General features: G+C 39.4%; 1 protein-coding gene across 13 annotated transcripts in view; it reads left to right on the top strand.

Annotated features, from left to right (window-relative positions):
- kiaa1217 (KIAA1217 ortholog) overlaps positions 1–23,506 on the top strand; it is a 159,260-nt gene that overhangs the window by 111,501 nt on the left and 24,253 nt on the right. For 12 of the 13 annotated variants that reach the window (XM_077244390.1, XM_077244387.1, XM_077244384.1 and 9 more), the window contains 3 exons: positions 10,077–10,281; positions 14,473–14,671; positions 16,945–17,038. In XM_077244390.1, coding sequence (XP_077100505.1) covers positions 10,077–10,281; positions 14,473–14,671; positions 16,945–17,038 — 498 coding nt within the window. Of the gene's footprint in view, positions 1–2,063; positions 2,151–10,076; positions 10,282–14,472; positions 14,672–16,944; positions 17,039–23,506 lie in introns of all 13 variants that reach the window. The other variant, XM_077244381.1, reaches the window with a different exon arrangement.

Genomic DNA, 23,506 nt, shown 5'->3' with positions numbered 1-23,506 from the left:
TATCTGAGTATTTTGTATGTTTGGGTGGGTTTACTTTTCACATGTTTAGTTCACATTCCTGCGTTTCAGTTTGTTACTATGGTTTCTCATTGTTTGATCACCTGTTTGCACCTGATTTGAACCTGTTGTTCATTTCGTTTGGTCTGTGTATTTAAGCTCTGTGTTTCTTTCAGTTCATGGTCAGTTCTGGTTGAGTATTTTGATTTCAGTTTAATAAATCTCGGTACTCCTGCGAATAGATCCTTTTCTCACCTTTATTGCAAACGTTTGAGGTTTGACACGCAACTGCTGTTGAGGCTATATGTTGTTGTGGGCAATATCAGTTTTAAAAACATGCACAAATAATTCAATTGGCATCATCCCATCCCCCCGTCATACTCTTTTTAACATATGATTATTTTTCATACCATTTTATTGTAGCATTTTTAAAGTAATATGATTATATTATCATGATTATTTTATTGTACTATTTTCAACATTATGATTTTTCCATCCTACCATTTTATTGTACTATTTCTAACATACTATGAATATTTTATAATATTTTTATTATAATATTATTAGTATGATTATTTTATTGTACTATTGTAAACAGTATGATTATTCAGTCATTATATTATTGTACAACTTTTAACATACTATCATTATTTTATCATATTATTTAAAAGAGTATGATTATTTAGTCGTACTATTGTACCATTTTAACATAATATGATTAATTTGCCGTACTATTTTATTGTACTATATACTATGAATATTTTCTCATACTAATTTATTGTACTATTTTTAACATACTTTGAATAATTCATTGTGCTATTTTTGCCATACTACATTATTTTCTCATACTATTTTATTCTACTATTTTTAACATAATTAGATTTTTTATTGTGCTATTTGAACATACTATACTAATACTAAAATGAATATTATTGTCCAGATTTTTAAGCTACATTATGGTGTTTATTTTGTATTTGGTTTTGGTATTTCTTGGTTTTGGTATTTGGTATGCTTTTTGAACTCATGATGAACTTTTAAGCTAATTATAGAAGAGGTCTGAGAATAGGAGCTAACCTGTGGTGACTCACACATGCACAAACACACCCTTGAGCTTGTATTGTCATCAGTTTGTTGACAGCTCCTGTCCTGTGCATGCCCACTGAATACCATCGTGTTGGTGGTTGTAGATCTAATTTCCCACCTCATGTCCTCAAAAGAACCCCAGGACTCTTTGCTGTGTTCTGGAAAGTTCTGATCTGATCCTGTTTCATGTGGTTAAGTTTAAACTCTCACTTTTCCTACCTCATATCAAAAAGATGAATAAACATCTAAATTACAAGAAACCGCAGGTGTGGGTGATTCAGTGTCAAGAGATCTGCTCGTTCATACATTCAATGACTTTTAATGAGGCATCAGGTAATTTAAATATCAAAAGCACTTTGTAGCCTATCAGATGTCATGACTCATAAAATGTATTTGACTGAAAGTGATTCCTGTTACCTAACTTTAAAGGAATAGTTCTCTCAAAAATGAACATTCTGTCATTCTTTTTGAATGTCTTGTAAACAAATGTGGCATGTTTATATATGCTGGCATGTGAATTGCATTTGAGAATATACATTTCCTTCAATTTAAAATGCACTTGAAAAACTCCTTTTAAAAATCTGTTGATAAATGAAATATAAAAGTTTTCTAAAAGTTTTCTAATGGTGTGTGCTCAGTTTGTCAGTGTGTGATCCCTGACCCATCATTTATCCTTCTCAGGACCTTTCTTCGACTTGCATAATGGCCCATATATGCTTGGCAGGAGTCTGAACTGTCACATACTTCTCTATACCTGTTGGATGAAGTACTTATAAAACACATTTTGAATGGTCTAAACATTTTGAATGGTCTTCACTGTATACAGTGAAGGTGCTCATCAGCTGCTCTGGTTTGTGGGCATTTTCAAACATGAACATCATTTCTCTCTGATGAATTCCACATTTTCTGTTTCTATTATATATATGTTCCTCATCTATGTTTTTGCCTTCATACTCTGTATCTCTTTCTCTTTGTCCTAATAGTTATTTCAGGGGATGTTGTCCGCTCTGCACTCTGAGATAGATATTCAAAGATATCTGATGAAAATCCAGACCGTTGGTTCACGCAGAGTCAGTACTAGCACGAATGAGAGTGTGTGATGCATGCATGTGTGTGTTTAACAATACCATAAAATCACCTAACACGGAACAACTTTTTTATTTGAAATGTTAATTAACTGACTATATTACAGTTTTTTACAGTCGCTAGGACACGTGTCTCAATACTTAGGTCACTTTTTCAAAACTCTTCACACAGTGAGCACAACAGAAGTATATGTGGGCTAAACTGTGGATCATTTATCATTGCTTTGGCACAAAATGCATTCAATGACTACATCTTTCAAATTACATTAATTGTTTTCTCACTTCGACACAACAACCACCAAAACTCTGTGTACTTACAGGCCAATTTGCACATGCTTACATATTGTTTTCAAAACTGTTAAACTTATGTTCAAAACAATAACATAATACAAAACTGAATATGACAGCAATTTGCTACATTTCTACAGTAATATTGTAATGAAATATATTTCGAATCTAAAAATGAAATGCTATAAAAACTATTGGACAATTGGACCAACCACAGCTGATTCTGTCAGCTCTTGTATCTGTATCGGTGAATGGTGTGTACAAATTCTTGTATTTTGTAATTAGTCTGTGCAAAAAAAAAAAAAAAAAATAAGTCATAAAATATATTGAAGCATACTGCATCATGTCTGATTCATTCCAGTAAAATATATTGCAGTGAATTCTAAACAGTAGAGAGGTGTGCTTGTTTTACAGAAGAAAACATTGTATAATGCTACCTGTTGTTAGTGTTTTTTAGGTCATTGTTTTGTGGGTGACAAAGTGTGTTTGTTGTCTGTCAACCTTTGCTAGTGTGATGGAAGAATATGTTGATTTGAGACATGTATGAAGTGATATGGTAGTTTTAGTGCATTTTGAAAGTGAAATGAACTGCTGTGCCAAGCTGAAAGTTGGTTTGGAGAACTGTGTGAAGAGTTTTGAAGTATTGAGAAATGTGTCCTAGCGACTGTAAAAAAAACTGTAATATATATGTACAGGCAGGTCCATACTGCCTTTGTATATTGATGTATAAATTCTGCATACATTTTGAATCTAGTTTTTTGTTTTGGTTAGTCATCCTGATCTGTGTTTTGCTGCATGACTGATTGCTGGTCACAGTTGACCGGTGACTGTCGCTTTAAATAAAATGTGCAGTGTGTGTTACATGTATTCAGACAAATTATGCTTTGTTCACAATGAGTGGTTCAAGTTTTATGCATGTAGTAATGACAACTAGGCCCTACTAAAGTTCTATCCTGTCCATTGACTAATCTTGATTGTCTAAATGGGCTACCAGTGGATCATATTATTAATCTGGTTAATGCTGATAGACGGACTTGTAAACAAATACTACAAACCAGTTACCATGTCCCCACAAACAGCCTGACCGTCTTAAATTGGTATGATCTGTTTTTTCAAGCAGAGAAGACAAAAATGGTTTATCAAACTGGTTTATGCTTTATCATTAACTAGTATAACCAGTTACTACAAACCAGCTACAATGTCCCAAAAACAGCCTGACCATCTTAAGCTGGTATAATCTTCTTTTTTTCCCAGAAGAGAAGACAAAAATAGCTTCATCAAATTGGTTTGTGCTAGTAGAGCATTTTTAACGAGCTCCAACAAACCAGTTACAATGTCCCCAAAACAGCTTGACCATCGTAAAGCTAGTATGAGTTGTTGTTGTTTTTTTCTTAAGCAGAGAAGACAAAAATAGCTTTATCAAATTGGTTTGTGCTAGTAGACCATTTTGAACGAGCTCCTACAAACCAGTTACAATGTCCTAAAACAGCCTGACCATCTTAAAGCTGCAGTAGGGAGTTTTGAGAAAAATGTTGACTTAGCCTGAAAATTTGAACAAGCACAACTTACAGGTCCAACCCCCTTGCTCTCTGCTTCGCTACAGCCCTCCCTCCACAGCTCCTCCCCCACAGCGGAGCCTGCCGTGAACGTGCAGGCTAGTAAGCAGGACCACCGATGACAGCGGATTATAAACAGTTATGGAACATTCACTAATAGGGACGAAACATCAACAATATGCTTAACATTGACTATGGCCTGCCCATACTTTGACTATAAACTTGGTCCTCAAATCATTATGTATTTTGCAATACATGTAACTTTATAAGGTTGCACTCTTTCTATAAGTTATAGCTACTAAGATAACGTTAAAGGATTAGTTCACTTTAAAAAAAAACTTTTGCTGATAATTTACTCACCCCCATGTCATCCAAGATGTCCATGTCTTTCTTTCTTCAGTCGAAAAGAAATTAAGGTTTTTGATGAAAACATTCCAGGCTTCTTCTCCATATAATGGACTTCAATAGGACACAAACGTTTCGAGGACCAAATGACAGTTTCAGCGCAGCTTCAAAGGGTTTTAAACGATACCAGACGATGAATAAGGGTCTTATCTAGTGAAACGATCGGTCATTTCAAAAATAAATAAAAAACTTTAAGTTTTATAAGCACAAATGCTCACCTTGGTTCTGTTCTGTGATGCACGTTCCCCTTCAGGGACTACCGCTGCGTGAAATCGCAGTGGGAACGCCCTCAGCGTGACGCGTCTGAAGCATGAATGAAATCAGTCAATGGAGAGAATGAGCGTACGGCGAGTGACGTCATCGACCAGGAAGCTATAAATATCCCCTGAGTACACAACACGCCAGCTTTTAGTTACTTCAGCAGCTCTGTGTGTGTCTGAATCTGTCGATTGTGTTTGTCTGTTTTGTCAGGAGTTTTCACTATATATATTTTATATAAAAAAAACAATATTAGCGAGCAGTATAAGAAGTGTGTTCCCCCCTGTACTCGGCACATCACGGGTGGGGATTCACACGAGCTAAGTGTGGCTTGTTTGGGAGTGCAGCAATGCCCAGTCGACTCTCGAGGGAGTCGATTGTCAGCATTGCGAGCGTTTTCCCTTGAGAACTCTGCGCTCGCGGCGATCGCTCTTCGAGGAGAGTGATTTGCTGCGAGCTCCCCGAGGCTCGGGTCCCGCTTCTGTTGAGGCAGAGCGGCGGCGCTTGTCTTGGGGCTCGCAGATGGATCTCGCTGGCGACGTTGAGACGGGCTCCGCCCTATCTCAGCTATCTCCGACGAGATCTAGTGCCTCTCACCCGGCTCTGGAAGCACGCGCTGCGGCGGTTACTTCTGCCCGGGTGGAGGCACATGATGATGTTGAATTGAGATTTTCCAGTTCTGAGGAGCTGGATGTCGAAAGTTTATTATCAGAGAAAACTAGTTTATCACATTATACTGCAAATGAAGAAGGTTTGATGGATGTATTATCTCGGGCTGTTGAAAAGCTAAAAAAAAATCAAAAAAATAAAATAACAGTATCGAGTGGCCAGCTGATAGACAGGTTTCTAGAATTAAAAGCAATTTACAGGGCACTGTGTCTGTCACGCAGAATGTTCAACCAGAGCAAAGTCTTTCGTCGAGTTCGTCTTCAAAAAGAGCACAGCAGAAGCGGAGTGTCACGTCTCGTGCCCCCCTGCAGAGAAACTGGAGGGACGAGGCGGGGTGCTCTCCGGCACGGCCTTCTCGGGGCAGGACTGATCTGAGGACAGTCATTGTCGCCAGAAAGGCCGCGTCGAAAAAGTCCTGACGGGCTGAACGTCAGGACTCTGAGGGTGGTCCCCATCGGGAAAAACTTGAGTTCACCGCACAAAAACACGGTGCCCTGTCTTTCTCGGTGCCCTCAGGGGTCTGTTCTACTAACCCTGCCTATACAGGGCGTAGAGAGACTCGGCGAGCGATTTCCCGAGGGACGCTCGCCCCCTCCAAGGAGGGTTGTGGAGTGCTCAGACCAGCTGTTTCCTGCCAATATGTTACAGGGCGCTGTGTCTGTCACTCGGGATGTTCATCCGGAGGCCAGCCTCGAGAGGCTGGTTCCCTTAGTAGAGTTCCTGGCGGAATGGGTCCCCCACCCAGCAGGGAGTTAGGATACTACTTCATCGAAAAAAAAAAAAAAAAATCCTGACGTGCTGAACGTCAGGGTTCTGAGGGTGGTCCCTATCGTGAAAGACCTGAGTTCACTGCACAAGAACACGGTGCCCTGTCTTTTCCGATGCCCTCAGTGGTCTGCTCTACTAACCCTGCCTTCACAGGGCGTAGAGAGACTCGGCGAGCGATTTCCAGAGGGACGCTCGCCCCCTCCGAGGAGGGTTGTGGAGTGCCCAGACCAGCTGTTCCCTGCCAGTACGTTACAGGGCGCTGTGTCTGTCACTGGGGATGTTCAAATCAGATCCGAGGACTGGTTTGTCATGATAGATCTAAAGGACGTTTACTTCCATGTATCTATCCTCCCTCAACACAGGAAGTTCCTGAGGTTCGCTTTCGGGGGCGAAGCGTACCAATATCGGGTTCTTCCGTTCGGCCTAGCACTGTCACCCCGAACATTCACGAAGTGTACGGATGCTGCTATAGCCCCGCTGAGGTTACAGGGCATCCGCTTTCTGTACTATATAGACGATTGCTTGATTCTAGCTCAATCGGAACAACAGGCGGTTCGGCACCGAGATGTCGTTCTTGCTCATATCAAGTGACTGGGGCTGAGGCTCAACGCCAAAAAGAGTGTTCTTTCTCCATTACAGAGAACCACTTTTCGAGGTGTAGTGTGGGATTCAACGACGATGCAGGCACGATTGTCACCTGCTCGTATTGCTATGATTCTCGCTGCAGTAGATCAGGTCAAGCTAGGCCAGTCATCCACTGTAAAACAGTTCCAGAGACTGCTAGGTCTCATGGCAGCTGCGTCCAACGTGATACCTCTTGGCCTCTTGCACATGAGACTGTTACAGTGGTGGCTCAGGACCAAGGGATTCTCCCCGAGGGGAAATCCGCTTCGCATGATCGTGAGTTTGCGACGGTGTCATCACGCCCTGATCATGTGGAAAGATCCTTGGTTTCTGTCCCAAGGCCCTGTGTTAGGAGCTCCTTGTCGTCGCGTTATGCTAATGACAGATGCCTCTCTCACGGGTGGGCTCAGGGTCTGTGGGAGGACCATCATCGTCTGTGGCACTTAAACTGCCTAGAGATGTTGGCGGTGTTTCAGGCTCTGAAACACTTCCTCCCAGACCTAAGGGGCCACCATGTTCTTGTCCAGACAGACAACACATCGGTGGTTTCTTATATCAACCATCAGGGGGGTTTGCGTTCTCGCCCGCTTTACAAACTGGCACGTCAGATCCTTCTATGGTCCCAGGGGAAAATTCTTTCTCTGAGAGCTTTTATCTCCCGGGGTATTTAAATCAGGGGGCAGACATCCTGTTAAGACAGGGGCCGAGGCCCGGGGAATGGAGTCTTCACCCCGAGGTGGTGGAACTCCTATGGAAACATTTCGGTCTTGCCGAGGTAGACCTATTTGCTTCTCGAGAAACATCACACTGCCCGCTGTGGTTCTCTCTCAGCCATCCAGCCCCGCTGGGGTTGGATGCGATGGTACATCCGTGGCCGAGGTCACGCTTGTACGCTTTTCCCCCGATCGCTCTGCTCCCAGGAGTTCTGGAGAGGGTTCGCCGGGACGGGCTCAGTCTCCTGCTAATAGCCCCGTTCTGGTCGGCCCGGGTATGGTTTGCGGACCTAGTGTCTCTCCTCAACGGCTCTCCCCTAGAGATACCGATCAGCAGAGATCTGCTTTCTCAGGCGAGTGGGTCGATCTTTCACCCCCGTCTAGAGCTATGGAGGCTGTGGGCTTGGCCTCTGAGGGGGCCCAGCTCATAGATTCTGGTCTCTCGGCTGAGGTCGTTGAGACCATCCTCCGATCCAGAGCTCCCTCCACGAGGAAGTTATATGCCGCGAGGTGGAAACTTTTCACCTCTTGGTGTGGAGAGCGCCAGCAGGACCCAGTTAACTGCCCGGTTGGTACAGTCCTGGATTTCCTGCAGGACCGTCTCTCCACAGGGTTATCCCATTCCACACTGAAGGTGTATGTGGCGGCCTTAGCTGCTTACCACACCCCTTCAAGTGGAGGTTCCCTCGGGAAACACCCGCTTATGTCTCGCTTCCTTCGTGTCACCTTGAGGCTGAGGCCTGCAGTTCGCACAAGGGTACCAGCTTGGGATCTGGCCGTCATCTTAGAAGGTCTCTCCCTTGCTCCTTTCGAGCCCATCGAGGATGTTTCGGAAAAGTTTCTTACTCTAAAGACTATCCTTCTTCTCGCTATCTCATCTCTAAAAAGAATTGGAGATATTCAAGCACTTTCGGTGGCTCCCTCGTGCCTGGAATTTGCTCCTGGTTGGTTAAGGCCTTTCTCTTTCCGAGAACAGGTTATGTTCCTAAGGTTCCAACTGTTTCAGTTAGACCTATAGTTCTGCAGGTTTTCTGTCCTCCGCCTTTTCTGACGTCAGACCAGGAGAAAATTAATTTGCTGTGCCCAGTTTGGGTTTTGATGCTTACGTCCACAGAGCTGCCCTGTGGAGGAGATCGGAACAAATGTTCGTCTGTTTGGGTCACCTAAGAAAGGGTGTCCTGCATCTAGAAAAAGGATGAGCAAGTGGGTGGTCGAGGCCATCCCACTTGCTTATGGTTCGGCCCATCAGCCTTCACTTTGGCTGTAAGGGCTCATTCCACCCGGAGTATGGCTGCTTCTACAGCTCTTCTTTCAGGAGCTTCTCTTCAGGACGTTTGTGATGCGGCAGGCTGGTCCTCACCGCACACTTTCGTTAGATTTTATTCCCTCGATCTTAGCTCCGCTCCCGGGGCTCAGGTTCTCTCGTCGGTTTGTGTCTCCTAATGACACACGACGGGGATTTGGTCGTATGGGGATGTGGGTATTGCGTTCCCACTGCGATTTCACGCAGCGGTAGTCCCTGAAGGGGAACGTCCCGGGTTACGTATGTAACCCTAGTTCCCCGAAGGGACGGACGCTGCGTGTCCTGCCATACTCTCGGCATCCCCTTGGGTCGCTGCTTCAGTAACTTTTAAGCTGGCGTGTTGTGTACTCAGGGGATATTTATAGCTTCCTGGTCGATGACGTCACTCGCCGTACGCTCATTCTCTCCATTGACTGATTTCATTCATGCTTCAGACGCGTCACGCTGAGGGCGTTCCCACTGCGATTTCACGCAGCGTCCGTCCCTTCGGGGAACTAGGGTTACATACGTAACCCGGGACGTTCGTGATCCTGTTCAAATTCGTTCATCCAAATGAACAAATCTTTTTTCGAGTCATTTCGTTCGTTGAATGAACGAAATGACTCGAAAAACGATTCGTTCATTTGGATGAAACGAGTTTGAACAGGAGAGTCACGAACGACGGAACGCGCTCGCGCTGTGCAAGAGAGGGGTGATCAGCGCGTACACGAGCATGATTGACACTGCTAAGACATTCCTCCTGGCTCTGATTGGATGTTTCTGACCGGGAGCGGTGTATTTCTGCAAATGGGAGTAGGACCACAGGGAGGAGCCAGAGGAGCTTGATTTTTTTCACAGATTATCTGTCTCATATTCTACTTTCAGGACATAATGACAGTTTTAACAAATATTTGTTTACAAAAGCTACCTACTGGAGCTTTAAGCTGGTATAATCTTCTTTTTTTCCCAGCAGAGAAGACAAAAAATAGCTTTGACAAATTGGTTTGTGCTAGTAGACCATTTTGAACGAGCTCCTACAAACCAGCTACAATGTCCCAAAAACAGCTCGACCATCTCAAGCTGGTATGAGCTGTTTTTTCCCAGTAGAGAAATAAAATGGTTTATCAAGCAGGTTTATGTCAGTAGACCACTTTGAACCAGTTACTACGAACCAGTTACTACAAACCAGTTACAATGTCCTAAAAACAGTCTAACCATCTTAAGCTGGTATAATCAGTGTTTTCCAGCAGAGAATCCAAAAAATGCCTTGGTTTTCAGGAATTGCACTAATGATGTGTCATCAAATTCAGCATGTTATCTCACACTCCTTTTCTTCTTCCTCCTACAGAACCGGGGCTCTAAGCAGAGTGTGGTGTGTCAGAGTCCAGTTCCTGTGTTTGTGGATCAGGTGGAGCACGGCTCACTGGTCTCTCTAGATGCTCTGGAGGTCATGTCTGAGTGTGACATGCCCATGGCCTTCACCCGAGGCTCCCGTTCGCGTGCCAGTCTGCCTGTGGTCCGCTCTACTAACCAGACCAAGGATCGCTCACTAGGTATACACACTGATACATGAATACTAAATTATATACAGATACTCTCATTCTAAATATAGCAACCATGCAGAAAGACCTACTAGCTAGGGCAACACGATTAATTGAAATAAAACTGAAATCGTGTATGGCTTAGTGCGATTATTAAATCGCAAATGCTGCATGTTTGAGTGTGAACGCGTCACTGTTTTCCTTATCTCATTATTAGTTAAGTCTTTATCATTATTCATTATTTATTTATTATCTCTAAGTTTGAGTCACTTTAACATGCATTTGGGAATGCAACATGCACCGACTTCCCAATCTTCCCAAATCTTGTAATAAAAAGCACATATCAACAAAAAAAAAAAGCTTTAAAGGGATAGCTCCCCCAACCCTGTATAAATTCCTTTCTTATGCTTAACACAAAAGATATTTTAAAGAATATGGGTAACCAAACAGTTATGGGCCACATTGACGTCCATGTTATGGAAAAAAAAATACTATGGAAGTCTAGATGGGAGTCCTATCAACTTTTTGGTTACCGACATTCTTCAAAATATCTTCTTTTATGTTTAGCAGAAGAAAGAAATTCATACAGGTTTGGAACAACTTGACAGTGAGTGAATGATGATGTCATTTTAATTTTTTGGTGAACTATCCCTTTAAGGGCTCTCTGCAGTTTTCCGTCAAAATAAAAGTTTGATGGTTTATCACTTGAAAATGAAGAAATTAAGATAGCCATAAATATTATTATAGTAATTTTACAGTTGTAAAATAAAATAAAATAATTGAATAGTAAAATTATAATAATATAGTTTTATTTTATAGTGAAATATTGCAATAGTAATATTTTAATTTTTTTATTTAGTAATTTATATATATTTATTTAGTAGTAATAGTAATAATAATACTTTAATCACATTTTACATAGCAATCACAATTTTATCAGAAAAATCAAATTTTTCTCAAAATGCAGCCCTATTATAGCCTGATAGAAACTCATAGAAATTCAGAACACATTTGCAATAGCATAGCATGGGAATAATGACTTTGACGTCTATATATATATTTATTTTACATTTAATTTAAACTTCAATTTATAATAAGGAAAAGCAAATAAACAAACTCACAAGGGTTGAGGAGCCTGTCGAATTGTGAATGACGGGTGTTCGATTTCTGCGGTAATCCGCCGTGCTTTCTGTGGAATTCACCAGTATGAATGAGCGATTACACTGATGCCTTGCTTATTTTCCATCTGGCTGCTAAACGATTTAGTTGCAGAGTTTAAGTATCTGTGGAAGTGTGTGTTTACTTAAGTTTGTCTGTCTGTCTCTTGTATATAAGTTCAATGTCATAACAGTGAATTTGGCTCTGTCATCATCGGTTCATGTAATGGAAATATACGAGGCTCCACAGCTGAAATTCATAGCCTGTACTTAACATCTCACAGGCGTGTATTATCGCACAGACTTATGCTTGTGAACACACACACACACACAAAACACACGGAAATAGGACTCTTTTGCCAACATATACACACACACATATACCCACATTCACCAGCACACTCTGAATACTCCCTACATCCAGATAGAATGACGGTCAAACACACACAGGCCTTGAAATGGGAGCTTTCTCTGGCTGCTTAACTCTGATTGGTCGGTTTAAACAAGGACCATCTGGAGAGACAGTTATGGGGAGAAAAAGTGTGTTCACTCAAACTATGCCCTCAATATTGCTCTGAGAACATGTAGATGTAGGCAGACCTGCAGGGAAAACCTAGATGTTGTTTAATCAGAAGAATCAGAAGGCGAGGAGACCTGCATCTATTAGAGACCTGCTTGCTGTAAGTCACCATTCCTCTAGTTCAGCGGTCTTAAGTTTCAGTTGTTGGGAGATGCCATATAGGTTTGTTTGTGTAAGACCTTCTTTGGAAGAATAGATTACTACAGTCTGGTACTGGAAGTAAAAATCCCATTCATTTTTCTCTACAGAAATGTATTTTTAACAATATCATATAAGCCTTGCTTAATATTTTGCAATACGCTTCAAATATGATTTATTTGATTATATATTGCTGTTGAGTCAGTAGTTTCATGTTGTTCCATTTTTATTCGTTAACGTTATTTGCAGAGTTTTGTGGAATATGGAGTTCATTAATTGGTAAAATATGTTAAATATACATGTTTTTCTTGGAGTTTCAAATACAGTTTCGCTTCAAAGTTTGTAATGTTGTGATTCATTTCAGAGCTGTTTGATTCATAACTTAAAAATTTTTGCAAATTTTTTAAATCCTTATCAGATTTGTTATTGTTTCTAAATAGTTTTCAGTCATTGAAATAAAGTTAATACACAAATAAATATTCTAATGAAATGAAAAACTTAAATTTAAAATGACTAAAACTGCAATAAAAATAAATTAAAGCTAAATAGAATATTAAAAAACATCTGTCAAAACCAAATCATAAATAAATTACAAAAATTTTAACTAAAAATAAAAGATATATAATACAAAATATCAAATACTAGTATATAAACAATAATAAAATAGCAGTGATGAAATAACAGAAATAACAGAAAATGAACGGGAAAAATATTTTTTTCCAATGCTCCTGAAAAGGGCGGTTACTGATTGAAAAGATATCTTCTGTCTTCACATTGGACAACTAGACAGTGGGATGATATAAGAATAAATTTGTAATCAGAATTAATCATCTTTTTCCACAGTAAACAGTATGAATGGAGATGATTGAAACGTCTCATGTGGACAGTATTAAAATTCAAACAATTAGAACCTTTTTCCTTTGAGGCTTTTCCAGTTTGTCTAAGAGTGCTAGTATGTGATTGTGAATAAAGCAGTCCCTCAGATGTGGCTTGGCATTTAGCCCAAGGTGCTCTTGTGAATTATATGCTGTTGATTGTTTGATGCTCGATAATTAGTTATTAATGTCGATCATTAGAGTGAAATGGTAGGGTAGAGAGACTGGTTTCAGAGACTGTTCCAAACCCAAGTGAGCTGTCTACTGTTTACATGAGCAGCTGAGTCATGTGCATTAAACACAAAAATCTGCTATTAAGTGTTCTGCAACATGACATTTATTTAATTAATTTATTAACATTTTGTTTAAAACAATCTATCTATCTATCTATCTAACAAAAAACACTTTCACTCGCGCACAAACAGTTGTCTCACCTAGTAAGCGAACACGGAAATACACATTTCACTTATCTGCATTCATATGGTCCCTTGTGAACCGATGTAGGCAAACATTACAACTCCCTCCATCCGTCCTAGAACACTCGGCCACACCCTACTTCTCTCTTTCGCCCACTTGCTCTTCCCAACAAATTTTACCACCAGATTTTACACACCCACCACACATAGAATTGGGTGGATCCTTCATAGAGTGTCATGGAAGAAGAGATAAGTGATTTATCGATATGGTCGCATGAAGAAATGCATGATATATCAGTGCCATATCAGATATCGGCCAATGATAATAGTTAATAGTTAATCTTTCTTCATGTTAAATCTTTCCCCGCCAGAGTTTTTGAAAAAGGTTCCCAGCCACTGCCAGCATTTTTGATAATTTTCACAAAAGTTTCATGGCCCCCATAATATTTTGTTGTGTGAATATCTGTATATGCCATGCAAAAGAAAGAACAGAACCTCTGCTTTTAAACAAACTAACAAAAAGTTTTATTCTAGCTTCATGCATTCCTTTTCTATCAACACTTGATTATGAGTAAGTTTTGTAAAAAAAACAAAAAAGCAACATTTTGAGCAAAAAGCCTGGGTCAAAATTTCATTCAGTAACATTAGGCAGTTTTGGTTCTTATGCTGTTTAATGTTGATGATTGTGTTATTTTACATATGCATTTATGCTTACATATGATATCGATTGTTTCTGCTTCTTCTTCGCTTGTGTTTTGATCAGGAGATTCAGTACTCTTTCAGAAGATGCACAATAGCGCCCCCTACCGTATAACAGTGAAAACAACGCACATTTGACGTACATTTCCGTCAATGGCAGGGAAAGAGTTAAGCGTCTTTTTTAGCATTTTTTTAAATGTACATTATAATGTTCTGATCCCCAAACTCGTGATTTTAGTTTTAAGTGCAAGTGTTGTATTTTTAATTTATTTAGACATAATAGTGCAGTTGCATGCTTCTCTCAACCTTTCTTCATGTTTCCTCTTCCTGTTTTTCAGGGGTGTTATATCTGCAGTATGGAGACGACACGAAGCAGATACGCATGCCTAATGAGATAACGAGTGTAGATACAGTCAGGGCTCTGTTCGTTAGTGCATTCCATCATCAGCTCAACATGAAGATGCTGGAGTCGCCCAACACCGCCATCTACGTCAAAGATGAGACCAGGAACGTGTACTATGAACTCACTGATGTCAGGTGAGTGTGTGTGCATCAGATTCAGCCACTTTAAAGGAATAGTCCCCCCAAAATTCAAAATTATCCCATAATTTACTCACCCTCAAGCTCAAAAAAGCGCATCCATCTATCATAAAACGGCTACAGCGGGTTATTAATTGGTTTCTGAAGCGAAATGATAGATTTTTGTGAGAATTTTATCCATATTTAAACCTTTATAAACTATAATCACTGGCTTTCGGCAACTGTGTACGCGTGTTCACGAGAGGGTCGAGTTCCGACAGAAAGGTGACCTCTGACCTGAGGCTTCTCTTATATCGAAATACTCTTACATTTTTCTTCAAAACTTCTCGTTTTAGACTTCTAATTCCTAATTCTAAGCTTACGCTACGCCGTCATACGTCCTACATCAGGTCGGATGCCACCCGGACTCTCTCATGATCACGCATACGGCCGTTGTCAGAAGCCAGTGATTATAGTTAATAAGGTTTTAAATATGGATATTTTTCTTACAAAGACCCATCGCTTCATTCAGATAGCATTTGTTAACCTACTTCAAAAACTAGGGCACTATTCACAATGCCATTACAGAGCCAGGATGTTGTTTAATGTAATTCTAAATGTGTTCGCCTGAATGAAGTCATATACACCTAGGCTGGCTTGAGAGTGAGTAAATTATGAGATCATTTTCAGTTTTGGTGTACTTTCCCTTCAAAGTTTGAACAGAATACTGTCTTCTTTCCTCATTCCACATGCTTCCTTTTGTTTCGATCAACACTGAAAGTGACATTCTTCGAGGTCCAATTGCACCTCTCTTTCCTGTTCGACTGCGTTTTCCTTGAGAACAAACTTAGTAATCAAATCTCTCATGAATTGATTTTACAGGAATTGTGCAGCTGGTAAAGAATTGTAAATTAATGGAAATGAATATATGTTATCATTTACTCACCCTCATGCTGTTCCAAACCCACCAGCCACCAGCACACCAGCACAGCTAATGTTAACATACCACTTATGTCGCACATCAAACAAACACTCCAACATATATTTCACTCTCATTTTCTCTGGTCTTTCATCTTTCCCTCCACCTCAGCCGATCTCTGAACACTTATGTGTGCATAGCTTTCCTTACCTAATGTATCTCTCTACCTGTTTACAGAATTAAGAGTAAACCACAACACTTTCTCAGTTGGGAATCACCTTTGAAAGACCTGATGAAATAAAAACTTGAGCTATCTACATGCTAGTATACTGCTAAAAGTCGACAAAATTTATTTCTAGTATATACAGTACTTTTCATACAGTATTGTTTGGGATTTTTTAAAATGTTTTTGAAAGTCGTCTGCATTTTTTTGATCAAAAATACAGGAAAAACAGTAATACCCCAAAAAATACTTTTAAAACCAGTGTTTCATTTCTTGGGAAACAGATGAAAAGTATTAATGACTCAGCTTGCACTATGCAGATTTTTGTCCAATTATATGTTCTCTAGATTGAGTATGACTAAAGTAGTTATTTCCACTCAAACTTCCTGTTTCAGCAGAAAACACTGATGAAATAATCATGTGATCATCCAATGATTTCATGTTTTTTTGTTTGTTTTTAGAACTGGCCACAACCAAATTTAATCATTGACTTTTTCTCAGATCTAATGAGACTATAAATAGTGACTCATACACATATTGTCCTGTAGACAGAGGAGCGGTCAGTACATTTACATTTCCATGATGATGCAACATGTACTTTGAGACAACTTCTTTTTTATCACGGCTGTAAATGTGAATTACAGCCACATGACCACATATCAGACTGCATGAGAAAAATGCTCACGGCATTTTACACAAATCGGTATAACACCAAAACTCATTTTGAGAGGTCCAAGAAGAACGAGACTTAAAAACATAAATAGACAAACTTGGTTAGTAGACAGTTAATGTTTTAGCTCAATGCTGTATTAGTAAATCATTTCTGGTCCTACAGAGAATTATAGTCTGGACATTAACGGATATCTCAGCCACCATGGATTTTGTAACAGTGAGTCGTGGCTTCTCACCTTCATCTCCAATTTCTCGCTCCAGCTCGCCGGTGTCTCTCAGCGAAACGCTTTATTCTCGTGATTCCTTCGACCTCTTTCGCTGCCACTCTCCGCTCTCGCGTGTTGATATACCGTCGGCCCTAGTGCACCCTGTTGTGGCAGAGCTCAGGGGCCGACCTTCAGGGTACCGTATGCGACCCCGATCGGATGGTGACGTTTGGTCTGAATATGTGACCGATGTGGATTTCTCCCCGCACAGGAACATAACAGATCACTCCTGCCTGAAGGTGTACCACAAAGACCCAGCGCAAGCTTTCAGTCATGGAGCCCGGCCAAGCAATGGAGATGCAAGGGTGAGTGCCATGGTAGTGTGGACATTTTTGTTAGATCAATAAGAAGTCAGAATCCTTAACGGAGATATGTTTTTGTGAATGGTTAGATAGCTGATGGAAAATTTCAGTTTGACATGCTTTGTATTTGGTCTTGATAATGTCAAGTTTATATTTGTGGTCTAAATACTTCAGACTTCCACGCTGCACGTCTGAACAGATACATATTACTCAAGGAGAGCACTAGATAAATGAGATTATCAAATCATTTATGGAGTTTGGTGAAGTTGAGAACTCTGGATAGTCACCCAACAACCTACATGTTTGGTCCACTAGTCTATCTACTACTGTTCAAAGTTTGGGCTCAGTAAGGTTTTTTGAAAGAAGTCTCTAATGGTCACCAAGGCTGCATTTATTTGATCAAAAACAAAGTAAAACAGTAATATTGTGACATATAATTGCTATTTAAAATAACTGTTTTCTATTTGAATATATTTTAAAATGTAATTTATTTCTGTGATGGCAAAGATGAATTTTCAGCATCATTACTCCAGTCTTCAGTGTCACATGATCCTTCAGAAATCATTCTAATATGATGAAGAAACATTTCTTATTATTATCAATGCTGAAAACAGTTGAGCTGCTTAAGAATTTTGTTGAAACCTTGATACATTTTTGTTCAGGATTCTTTGATGAATAGAAAGTTTAAAAAAGCATTTGATATACATCAAAGCATTATAACTTACAGTTTGAAAAATGAAGTAATTTTTAGATTTGCTAAAGATTTAACAATTATAATTAAAATGGGATAAATGAGTATGAACAATTAAATCAGCTGATAAATATTGAGTATTAATTGATAAGGTAAATAAAAATCCCTGTTATTGGCTGATAACCGATACTTTTCCGATATATATTGTACTTAGCATCCGTGTATTTGGTGGACGTGACTTTTAACAAACGTAATTATAGTAGGCTTCTCTAATTGTTCGAACAACCTACTAAGTAGTCCGTTTTTCCAGATCCTTCTGTAATGGCCACATGTTGGCACTTTTAATTTTTTGGCAAGATCAAAAAAATTTACTGAGGGCATTGTTTAAATAACAGTTCCCTTCCCGGACTCCCCTTTTCTTTTCGGCCATCACCAGGGATCGCTCTGCTCTTCACAGTTAAAGTCACCCCCACCCCAGTCACCCCATTCCAATCCTTTCATGTCCGTCTTTGTCCCCCGGGCCTAATTTCAGGGGGATTGGATCAGGATTGAAATGGAATTGGTGGAAGCACTGAATAAAAGGCAAAGGCTTTTTCCTCGTTCCTTTTCCTCCCATAATCCTCTCTAATCTCTCGCCATGCCGGCCCTGTTTGTTTGGTGGTGATGTAACGGAAATTAGATCGCAAGGCTTTCATTTTCTCTCTGTGTTTCCCCAAATTTAACAAGGTAGCCCCAGACTTTTGTCTGTGGTAATCCTCGGTTTGGCTTTGACCAACTCGCACAACTAATATGCATTTGATTAGAGTTTTAGACGCTGCCGTAAGAGCCCTTAAGGGATGTTGTGAAAGTTCCAGGAAGTGAAGGACTTTGCTCACTATATTTTGTTTGATTTTTGTTTTGAGAATGTGCGCAAAATTAGAAGTTGAAAGGCGCATTGTTTGTGTCACGTGTCCATGTCTAAGTGGATTAAGCTATGGTGAGTGATGCCTTACAGTTGCATATGTACACGTTTAAAGGGAGAGAGAAAGAATACAAAAGATAGAGACTATTATCTGTTTGCTGACAAGAGTGAGAACAAGTTATTCAGACAGTTGCCAAAGTTCACAGGAAGTGTCAGTGTGGCAGTTTAAAGATACTTTTTTTATATGGCTATGTGATTTGTATGTTGGTATTTTACTTTTATCCAAATGTGGGACTTTAGAAGTGTTAAGTCTTGGGTCGCCATCAAGTTCAGGCACACATAAGAACAATAGTAATACATTTAACAAGTCAATGAAAGTATAATCAGCTAGAAACTGTGACAATTCACAGTTGGACTGTGTCGAGGTGAGCGGGGTTCCTTGTCACTTTTAAAATGCCTGTTCCACCTTCAAGAGGTTATTGCATAACAGCTATCAAGGCTTTAAGTTTCGCACAAGCTCTCACATGCTTAACCACATGACTGACAATGATCATAGGTTTGACGCCCAGATCATATTGTGTTTCTGTAAAAACATAGCTGCCACTTTGCATGAAAGGATACAAAATAAGACCTGAATCTTTTGCAACAAATTATCAATAAAATGAGCTGCTTAAACTTCAGAAAATATGGACTGGAGTTGTTATAATTTATTTATTGTGTTACTTTCATTTTTGGGAATGCTGTTTTTGATACACTATTTAATACACTTGCACAAATGTTATAATAACATTTGTAACTATATCAATTCAGTAGAGTATGTCAAGAAAAATGATGGTTGCTCTTTGCAACCAAGAGGGATGCAGATGTATCTAAGACTAGACAGTACTTCATCAAACATATCTAATGCATCTCATAACAAATAATAAAAAAAAGTATTTTGTTCCTATAATGCTGTAATGGGACACTCAAGTCTAAAATATTTGTTGTTTGTACCAGTTGGCTGATTAATCTTATAGGTGAGTGGATTTTATATGAATATTCTGGTCTGTATGTGTAGAAGAGTTATATGATATGAAGTAAATGTCTTTAAACAGATTTAAGTACAGATGACTTTAATCTCTCAGCCAATCAAAAAAGCAGTAAATTGAATTTCTTTCATGTCACACGAGAGTCATTCCACTCCTTCCCTCTTCTCCCATTGTGGAAAAGGGAAACATTCAATGTCAACACACAGCAGTGGACGTCCATAAAAATGGTTTATATTCACATGAAACCTGAGCAAGAATCAGCGATATGCCAGTGAAAACTTTAGGACATAATTATTTGTTGATATGTAACATAAGACACATTGTTATTGGTTTATTGACTCGTCTTTGTCAGGCGTGACAGGCTAAACGACATGTTGTATAAATATGGAAATATATCCAGTTGGGAGCATTGCCTGCAAATCTCTCAGTATAATTCTGTTTGTTTCAGTAATTCAGATATGGTAATTGAGCTTGATTTGAAGCCAGAACGCACAAACATGAAGAAGACCATGCACAAACACACACTCTGATGTTTTGACCACAGATGTTGTTATTGTAACTGTCAGGGGACAATAGATCCATTATGCTTTCATCCGGTGCTTATACTGAAGTACACACACACACACATACATGTGCATGAGCGAACACACACAAAGAAACACATGATCAGTCAGTCTCAGTTCAAACTGGCATGGAGATACTCAGACAGACTTAACAGACTAATCAAATAAGCTGCACCTGTTCAAACACATCATTTGTGTCTGTGACAGAGAGAGAAGAAGAGTCTTGATCATTGTCATAGCTTCCTGTTGATAGCCTACTTGATAGGCATTTTTTTAATTATAATTATGCAAGAAATTATTTAAGAGTACAGTTAATTGGCCTGGCACAATATTGAATATTTCCTAGCCAGACAAAAGTCAAGCATAATAAAACAAGACAAAGAAAATAAATAAAACCTAAAATTATTATAAATTAATAAATAGAAGGAAAAAGGAAAAAACTAGACAACTAGGGGTTTTCTGCAAGTCTAAATTAAACTATTAAATTACAGATTTTTAAGGCATTCTTCTTAATTAATTTCAGCGATAAGAAATGACACAGTTCCTTTTGAAATAAAGAAATTTGGTAAAGTGATACACCCAGGATGTTTAATTTACAACACAGGTGAAATGTTACCTGCATGGCGTTTCCGTCTGACGCACCTCCTTCGGCATAAACATATGTGTCGCAAAGTACCCAGAGACTTGGATGAAGATTCAAACGCAGCTTTTATTAGGGCAACCCAGAATCGTAATCCATAAAACAGGCAATAGTTAGTGATGGCAATTTCAAAACACTGCTTCATAAAGCTTCGAAACCTGAACAAATCTTTTGTTACGAATCAATGGTTCAGAGCGTATATCAAACTGCCAGAGGCACTTGATTTCAGTAAAAGAGGCTTCAATTTGTCATAACTGTTTCGAAACGTTTCGAAACACTTTGAAATTTCGTGGTTCACCACTGGGGGCGATGATCTCTGTCAACCGATGAATCATGAGGGGTCACTGAGAACCAATGAACAACTGTCTGTTGGTTTTATACATTTGTAAACATTTTAATTAAACAGTAGTATAATTAAAATGAATAATAGTAATCTCTTATTGGCCTGTTAGCTGAGCCATTCATAGAACAAACCCTGACAATTGATAAAAGAACATAAAGACACTTGATAATCTTATTAGATGATTAGATAAAATCTTTCAAATGCAATTATTTAAAAAAAATTGCAATAGATATGTAAAAGGTGTTATGAATGTTTGGCCCTTTTTTTTTTCATTTACACTGTTCTGACCACTAGGGGTCTAGGTGAAGACGGGTGTCGGATTGTTTCGAAGCCTCGGCACAATACGGCACATTTGCTTCAACTGTTTCAATGCTCCACGAAGCCTCGATCTGCCCACCACTAGCATGTTCAGAAAAAACACAGTTCAAAACACAGTTCAGATAATCCAAAAACACAGCAGGGCAGTAAAACACAGGCAGACAGGAAAATCCAGGAAACCAGGCAATGTCAAAACCAAAAACATGGGTAACCGGAGGGAGAGCACTCAGAAATGCAGTGTGACACTTACAAGACTTCACTAGAGGAAACAGAGGGCTTAGATACACAGACATAACAAGTTAATGACACACAGCTGGATGTAATCACACAATAATGAGTCCAGGCAAAGGTTTATGGTAAATGTAGTTCATGATTGGAATGGTAAAGGACTAGGGCGGAGTGCCCGCTGGTGGCTATCATAGGCTCTCCGGCTGGCAGGCGTGACAATGAATGTAAACGTTTCTGTGTAGCAGTTAATTTAATTGCTAATTTATTTTAACTGCAATTTAATAAAAAAATCTAAACCAACAGTTGGGTTTGTCCATATTTGACCCAAACATAGGTTGAAACAACCCAGCATTTTTGAGATTAAAGATACAGTCGAATTTGTGTGTGTCCGTACTACCCACGCGCACACACATCTGAGCTCTCACGTATTCAACCGCATACCAGTCTGTTAAAACAGAAAGCAGATTATTGTGCAGCGTGACTGACCACAGTTTACAGATGACTGTTAATTTGAAACAGACCCATAAAAAACAATGCAGCTCTCTAAGGAATCTAAAATTAATCGTTGCACGGGGTCTGTGTCAAGAGTAATGGTTTTCTTTTGCCTACACTTTCTGGTCATAGGTTTTCAGCAAAGCCTTGTGGCATTTAATCTAAGAAAGAAAGAGGAGCAGAAAATGAGTGGAAAAAGGGGGCATCAGAATTGTCTTTAATCCCTCTGGGCCAAACTCAAACCAAATGTTCTCATTCCATCATCTTTTGATTTCTTTATTTATCACAGGTTTAATGTTTCATGTCAACCATCCTCCAGCAAAATTCTCTACCTTTTAAGGTAATGCAGAGAAAATGAAAAGATGAGAACCCGGAGATGTTGAGACAGGCAAGAACTTTCATGTTATTCAGAAAGTGTTGCTCAGGTAACATCTGGAGATGATTGTTATGCCTTACCAAACTCCTAGTAATACTGCATTACCTGCTCTCTATAACTGTTTGTGGTTGTGTGTGTGTGTGTGTGTGTGTGTGCGTGCGTGCGTGCGTGCGTGCGGGCGTGTGTGTGTGTGTGAGAAATTTTAGTTTAAATTTCAAATTTAAGTTTAGGGTCAGTACGTTTTTTTTAACGAATTCAGCAAGGATGACCAAACGTGTTCTGGTCAGGGGAATGGGATGGTCATGGCAGAAGCTTCATTTTGTGCTCAGTCACACATTTTTGTGTTATATCATAGAATCCGCTCCCTTTTGAAGTTCCAGTCGTGTCTGACAACCCCATGACTCAACTAATCTCTGCAATTCTCTATCTGTGATCCTTGGAGAGTCTTTGTCCACTCAAACGTTCCTCCTCACCTTGCTTTAAGACGATACTGACACATGTCCTCTTCCTGGCAGATTCATAACACCTTTAGTTGATTGGATTTCTTAATTATTGCCCTTATGGTGGAAATGGGGATTTTCAATGCTTTTTTATTACAGCCACTTTCTATTTTGTGAAGCTCAACCAATCTTTTGCTGCACATCCGAACTATATTTTTTGGTTTTAATTTTGATAAATGATGAATGGAATTTGGCCTTTTTATTTCCTCATATTTATACTCCTGTTATACAAGAAGTCACAGCTTGTTCCATGTCAGCCTGGTATGGTAAAAAAATTAAATATAAATGGGAATATACTTCAGAGATATTTTACTCATAAAAAATTCTAGGGGTGCCAATAATTGTTGCCAACGTGTATATATAGATATATAGATATATATATATATGTGTG

The sequence above is a fragment of the Siphateles boraxobius genome, unplaced genomic scaffold, assembly GCF_051911475.1.
Source record: "Siphateles boraxobius isolate OS27281-9 unplaced genomic scaffold, OSU_SipBor_1 26, whole genome shotgun sequence".
Taxonomy (NCBI): Eukaryota; Metazoa; Chordata; class Actinopteri; order Cypriniformes; family Leuciscidae; genus Siphateles; species Siphateles boraxobius.
The sequence above is the reverse complement of the archived record's forward strand: the minus strand, read 5'-3'. Positions and strand labels throughout refer to the sequence as shown.